Genomic DNA, 7,324 nt, shown 5'->3' on the forward strand with positions numbered 1-7,324 from the left:
CTTCGATGACTCTCTGTGAAGCCAAAATGGCGTCACTACCATGTTAGAAATGCCAAAATGACGGAAATTTCTATGTAATCTAGCCTCTTTACTTTGTAACGATCTCTCGGCGTGACTGCTGTGGACTGTGACGTCACAATTTTGTGAAATGACGTCACAGCGATGTAAAATCGCGTGACAATGAATATCAAAGTACATGTTATACCGATAGACTTTTTACGTTACCGTTCTGACCCATAGAACGATGTTGCGATGAGCTGACATTGCGATTCGTACTTAGTGGACAGGAAAAAAGATTACAAGCTCTACAGAGTGAAAAGCTAACACTCGCATAACAAAATACCCCGGTATTATGTATTGTGTACGCTCGCTAGGAGGAAAGTACAGAAAAATTAATTTCGTTGCTTTTTATGTGGAGTCTTTCGCCTGCACAATATCTGCATTCGTCACTGATTCTTCAGGGTACTATAAAGCAGTTTTTCGTTTCGATTGCCATATATTTTTTGGTGTTGTTCTCTTTTTCCTCCTCAGGCGGGTGGGATCACGTCAATCCACTGACCGCAACTGGGAGGAGCAGCGCAGATTCAGCGGAACAAGCTCCGCCCGAGTATCATTCATCGAAAGCCCCGGATATAGTTTTGCAGCCTCCTTCGGCGCCGGAGAGCGAGGAGGAGGACAATAACGGCGAAACTGTGGACACGGCGGAGACGGAACTTGAAAAAGAGGAAAGCATAAGAAGAATTGACGAGATTTTCGACGAGGAAGAAGAAGTAGAAGTCGAAGCAACTGATGCCGGTTTGAATCGTATTAAAACAAAGGAAGACAGTGTTCTTATTTCTCTGGAGGATGATATTAACCTCCCACCTCAGCCCGAGCTTCCTGCAGCGCTTGGTGACGATGATGAAAATGACGACGAGCTCCCTGCCCCACCCCCTCCCCCGTGCGGCACCGATTTGATCACGTTTAGTGAATCGGAAGACCAGCGGGAACGCACGGACCTTGAAAACGATATTTTCACTGCTCATCCGGCTGAATCGGCTACACAATGGAAGAAAACTAATACCTCAACAGCAATGGAGTGCACGTGCGAAAGCCTGCATCCCTTAAAAACAATCGACCCCGCCCAAGAATGCCAACGGTCCAAGAATTCGCTGTTTTTTGACACTGAGGACAGCGAAGAGGTTGGTCGCCCTGCGCCCATTGTGTTAACACTGAACAGGAATGGACCAGTCAAGTCGGCTGTGGCCGTCAAGAGAAGCAACAGCTCTTCCGGAAGTAGCACAAGTAGTTCCGGTTCGGGTCGACTTCCTATTTCGCAGTCAGTTTCCGCTGATTTTGGTCGTGAGAAATCAACGCCCAGTCTCTCTCTGTCAACACGGCAGAATTCGCTCCCAGAGCCCAGTTATATGGCGCGGCCGCACTCTGCGACGGATATCGTTACTATCGAGCACCCGCCAAAATTCCTTAAAAAGACTCACGAGAACCCGCGGGTTGATTCGGACAACGAACCAGAGCCTTTTGCGCTGGCTTCGGACCCGTTAATCCCTGAAACAATGAAAGAGGAGAAAGACTTAAAACGTTTTAGTCGTGATTCAAACGACTTTCCGCCACCTCCACCGTCAATCGAAGACAACTCAACCGATGACCAAGGGGACTCCCCTTGGGTGCCACTTATGACTCGATTTCAGGTCGAGGCTGGCGCTTCGTCTGTTTCAGAAAGTGAGGAGCCGTTGTTACCGCAGCGCCGCCCCAGGCCCAAAACGTCAACGGGCGTAAGCGAACAAAAAGTGCCCAAATTCCGCACGTATACGCCGAAACTGAAACCAACTTACGTGGAGAATAAAAACAGCCAGCAAGAAAACCTGAAAAGCGAGACTTGCGTGTGAAACGATTTCTACGATTTTGCGTGGTTTGTTTGCGATGAAGAAGCCCGATCATTCCCTGGAGCCTAGACAGCCTCGCTGTGGTGATAGCCTCGTTTTGGTTTCAGCATTCTCGTCTGCCTTCGCGCAGGCAAGTGAATAATATGTTATCTTTAAGCTGGGTGTTAAAGTCGTAACAACGGTCTTAGAAATAGTACCGTTAATTTTAAATAGAATGAACATTGAGAAACAGTGACATTTTTGTGCGGTTTAGAGTGTAATTGTGAAAATCTAATTTAAGTAAAGTACTTAGCGTACTTTGAAAATGTAACGTTATGGTGTACTTGGATGTAGTAAAAAACATAAATAAATATAGTAGCCGAAAAATACAATCAAAAATGAATTTTTGTGCACTCGTGGAACGAGTTGATTACTGGTGTGAGTTTTGTAAGTAAATAGGATAAAGTGTTGAATGAGCAGGCATTTTGAGCTGACGGGAATATTTTTTAGGGTTGTTTCTTATTTTGTATTAATTTGGTAAGGAGTCGACGAATGTTGGCAGTTTCACAGGAAATCAGGCAGATGAGTGAAGTATTTTGTGATTTTTTTAGCATAGTGTTCATTTCATTTTTTATGATTTTTCTCTTAGTTTTGAAGGAGCTACTTCACAAATGGAACAACTTGAAAAATTTGGCCTAAATTTTTCAAGTTCATAATCTTTGTTTATTTTCGGTTGTTATAAGTTTATAACCTCTGGTGTTTTTCCACCTCAGTAAACTTGAGGGTTCCCTCGATTTGAAAGTAATTTTGTTTATCACAATGATCATCTAAATGTATATAGTGTCATAGCTCCTTTAAGCTTACACAACGAGGCGTTTCGTTCTGTTAATGCACAGGCAGACCAAGCTAAGAGCCACAGTACCCTAAAAGGACTCAATTTAATTACCACAGTATCGAGCTTCGAGTGTGGTGTAGTGAACTGCTTCCATCCTTGCTAATATTCATTTAAGTTAACTTGTTCGCTTCAAATCGACTTGAGGAACTGGCAGACAACAAACGCACAATACAGCAATAGTGTAAGTCAATTTTATTCATAAACCATTCGAATTTATACCTCTTAAAACAAAATTGTTTCTTTCCCATACAAATCCTTATAAATCGAGTCTTCTTAGATAATTGTGGCTCTTAGCTTGGGCTGCCTGTGGTTGATGCTGACAGGCCCAGTTAAGCACTCAATCTTCGTATGTGGTACCAAATTAAGTTACCTAACCAATACTGTGTGAAGTGTATGTAGTTGCTAAGCAACAGTAGTTACTAAGCAACTGAACGTACTGGTGGCGCGAAACAGACGTAGCAATATTCTTAGTACTCAAGGGTACTTGCGTTATAATTTTTTTTTAATTTTAACAATAAAAAATAACACCTGAGAATTTGTCGAAACGAAGCTCGATGTTTGAAGTTGGCTTGAGACAATGGACTACTAAAGCGTTCTTGTTTTGTTTTGACTGTCGTAAACGATTAAAGTTAAACGACTTACCTCATAAGTTGAAGTTTGAACTACATTCTACCGATTTATAGTCTGGAACAAAGGAGTCACGAGTGTTGCCATGTTGTAGTCATCCTCGATTTCTTTCAGGGGATGGTCGTTGCTGACAGCCGAGCACCAACCTTACTTGCCGCCGCCTCGTGGTCCTTTACAATTCACGAATGGCGTCGTAGCAGATTAGCGTTCGCGCCATCTCAGTCATCTGCTTTTATAGGTCTTCGTTAGATGCCGAACTTTTGTCTGGTGAAGAAGGATTGCCACCATTGGTGGGATTATCAGATATTTCGTTACTTTCTTTTGCTAGTAAGGCGCGTCTAGCTTCCTTGTCTTTGGGTTCGATATCTTTACATCTCCCGCTCTGGAACTGATCCGCCATGTTCAAAAGCTTACTGCAGACTAGACAGCTAGCTTAAGGGTCAGCCAGGGATTTTGCTATTACGAATACAGTATACAATGCACTTTAAAACAGGGTATTGTGTATTTTTTACACAAAAATAGGTATTTTTGTATTTTTTTCTTATTTGGGGTATAAAGTGTTGCTATTTTGGTCGAACGTTTCGGTATATTGGATAGTCTTGGCTGACATTGTAGCTTGCTGACTCAATCTCACGTGACTCCTATGTGACGTAGACTATGAAGAGGTAGAATCAAGAGCTGACCAATCGAAGCAAAAGTTTTAAAATAACGTAATGAACGAATCACGACTCAAAGAAAAAATATGCAAACCATGAGAAGCGCGGGAAAACGCGCTCAAGCAAAATCACGAGTGCTTTCGGTTTTTGTTCGTGATTGGTTAAAAAAACACATTTGCTCTGATTGCTTAAGTGCGTTCGCAAGAACTTTTTAAACCAATACAGATCCTACTATAAACAAAACTACTTTCAAAGTCAAGCAAAAACGGCTCCAAATAGGTTTTTACAGTTCTTCCGATGGCAGGAGTGTTCAACAAAGACAAGGCTTTATCTTGCAATTGAAATTTGACCTGTCAACGCGTCCGTAGCAACCGGCGTGCACAAGCGCTCAAGTTTTGACAATGCAGTCACCTTTTAACTGTTGCACTTGTGGACGAGGTCGCATTTTAATGTATTCTGATAGGGCCAGAATTACTTTCTTAGAAAAGTAAGTTTCTATTTGTGCTCAGGTGTAATTGTGATCTATTTATTTACGATCAGATCCTATGAGCTTACTATGCTCCAGAATGTATCGATAAAAAATGGTTGAAATATAAATTGAACGTAATTATGAACGCACTTGTGTGGTTTTATTTGTAACATAAATGAATTTCATCTTGGTACGTCTGAATAGTTGACAATGAGCCCATGAGCTCGAGGTTTCTATCTGACTCGTCACCACTCATCCCATGAGAAACTCAGAGACTCTAAGGACAGTGCAGAATGCAATGAGCACAATTGAAAGTATCTTGTTTTATGTTCGCGTTTTTTTTTTGTTGTTGCTTTTTTACTCAACTAGACGTTGAAACACCACTTGTATTCCTTCCCTGGTTTTCTACCGCAAACTTTTGCGTGTACCAAAATCAGTTCTCGCGTGACTTGTTCGTTTTTGTTTTGTTTCACGGCGACATCGAATTTGTTTTCCTCATAAAGCAAAATCCAATACGTATCAGAAAGACGTCCAAGGGACAGAGAAGAAAAAAAAGCAGCCTCATCTAAAGGCACATCTCAACCAGGCCCAAAGAGACTGGCGAACTATCGACCCACCGGCACGCACCGCACAAGAGTGAAGAACTGATCCGCCACGAGCCACCATGAACCGAAGACGTCAAGGAAGACGACACTACGTCCATCCAGAGCCAACGACGACACCAGCTGCGACAGTGACCGGCCGAAGTGGAAAAAGAAAAAGGAAAAGATGAACCTCCACGGCCGACCAGCACCAGCCGACCCAGCCCCCACAACATCAACCCCCAAGCGACCCGCCCCGAGAGCGCCCCGCCGAAGAGCGCACCCCCAGGAAGGGCCCACGCGGAGAGCGGGGCCCAAAGACCCGCAAGACAACTGGGAGAAGAGAAAAAAGAGACAGAGGGACGAATCGAGGAGGAACGACCGCGACCCCTTGGAGAAAACGACCGCCCGAGAGAGAAGGAAGAGGCCCACCATGACCCGGCCGACACGATCGACGCCACGACCACCAAGGAGGAACCCCGCCACCCGCCCGCCCCCCGACAAGACGCACCCCGACGCCCCGCCCGCGGCAAAGACGACCGCAGCCCAGGGGCAAAAGCCGAAAAAAAAAATAAAAAATGCAATGAGAGGGAAGGAAAGGGAGGTAAAAGGGGAAGAGAAGGGAGCGAAGAAGAATACGGGAGACCAAAACTGAAGCGGCAAGCGGGAAAACTGCAATGACAAAACTGCCCATACGGAAGATCGATATAAGACAGGAAAAAGAGAGAGATTGGAACACTACGGGTAAAGTCAAGCCTGCTTTCGTGGTCCCTTCGCAGCCGCCGGGCGAAATCACGCAACGCTTCCAGGTTCGTCTCGAACGCCAGGCGCGAAAAGCCGGACTAGCCCCCTGCGAGAAAGTGGAAGACACACAAAAAAGCGACAGCCACCGCGAGAAACACCAGCGAAAACAAGTATCGCAACTACCCGATGAAAGCGACCGCTACTTGAGAACACAGAAAAACCGAAACCGGACGAACACAAAAAGCGCCGAAAAGAAAACGAAAATAGCCCCACCCGAGAAGAAGAACAAGCGGGCGACCACAGCACTCATGCGGAAATTGAATGAGAGGAGAAAGACGAACGATCACGCAGGAGACAGGTGCGAAATAAGTCCTCGGAAGCGCAAGGACGAACGTGAAATACAACGCTGATGAGTCTTCAACGCACTCCAGTTGATAGTTTGAGCCAGGGGTAAATTTTGGCGCCCTCAATAATATTTAATGAGTATCCCGCTCCGATATGCCACCGCAAGTCATCCCGCCATTCCGCAACTCATTCCGCCTCTACCCTCACCGTCGAAAGCGCTGCGAAGTCAAATTATAAATTGGGTTTCACTTGCCACAAGTGAGGAATCCTACCTCAAACACGCAATACAAGCAGCGATGAGAGTTCAGAAAAAAACGTGACTCTGCGCGCAAAGTGCTTTGCCCTACAGATACCACAGAAGCAAAGGCTGAAACAAAATACCTTGAGATCTTTGAACTGAGATATGCCCCAGTTTACGGTCGGTAGGGCCTCCACACCCTACCCCCTTCAAGAAGAATAAAATATTGAATAAAATTAATTGACATTAAAGTTTACACCTTAGCGCGTTAGAGGTTTAGGGGTTTAGCGGATGACAGTCCCAACAAACCATCACAATAGTGCATCTGCACTAAAAGCCATCACAATAGTGCATTCTGCACTAAAAACAGGCGCAGGGAATGATGGGAAGGAGGAAGAGGAGGTAGTCTTTCCTTCCCACCATCCTTCGCGTGATGCATTTTTCTCATAAGAGACGACTGGGGACGAGTCAGTGTTTTTATGCAACCATTCGACTTGGGGCGAGAAGTAGATAGAAACCTTGAGCTTCAGTTTTAGAAAAATCTATTGACTGAAAAAACATCAAACACAGGAGGCAGCGTTTCGTCACATTTCCAAACACTGAGAAGTGAGCCACCCAGCGGAGTTCTTTTTGATGATACTAGGTTTTTAGAAATGTGACAAAACAGTCTCTCGAGTATATCTTTTCAAACGGAAACTAAACCTTTGTTTCAACTTGATGAATTATTATTACATTATTAAAACAGTGAACACCAATTCTCAAACTCATTAATAATTCATCAAGTTAAAACAAAGAAAATCATAACCGAGAAAGAGGTTTGGATACCCGGTCTTAATTTGCATAGAATTTTACGATTTTTTCTCCGTTTACTTCGTAGTTTTTCTTTCGCTTAAGCCTGGTTTTCTCT

The 7,324-nt window shown here is 44.3% G+C and overlaps 1 protein-coding gene across 9 annotated transcripts in view; it reads left to right on the forward strand.

Moving 5' to 3' along the window:
* The window catches only part of LOC144653620 (kinase D-interacting substrate of 220 kDa B-like), a 38,884-nt gene extending 34,229 nt beyond the window's left edge, over positions 1-4,655 (forward strand). For 8 of the 9 annotated variants that reach the window (XM_078513665.1, XM_078513662.1, XM_078513660.1 and 5 more), the window contains one exon: positions 532-4,655. In XM_078513665.1, the coding sequence (XP_078369791.1) occupies positions 532-1,886 (1,355 nt within the window). In that variant the 3' untranslated portion in view covers positions 1,887-4,655. The remainder of the gene's footprint in view (positions 1-531) is intronic. The other variant, XM_078513669.1, reaches the window with a different exon arrangement.
* The last annotated feature ends 2,669 nt before the right edge of the window (positions 4,656-7,324 follow it).

This window comes from Oculina patagonica, chromosome 5 (genome assembly GCF_052425735.1).
Source record: "Oculina patagonica isolate OP01 chromosome 5, crgOcupat, whole genome shotgun sequence".
Lineage (NCBI taxonomy): Eukaryota > Metazoa > Cnidaria > Anthozoa > Scleractinia > Oculinidae > Oculina > Oculina patagonica.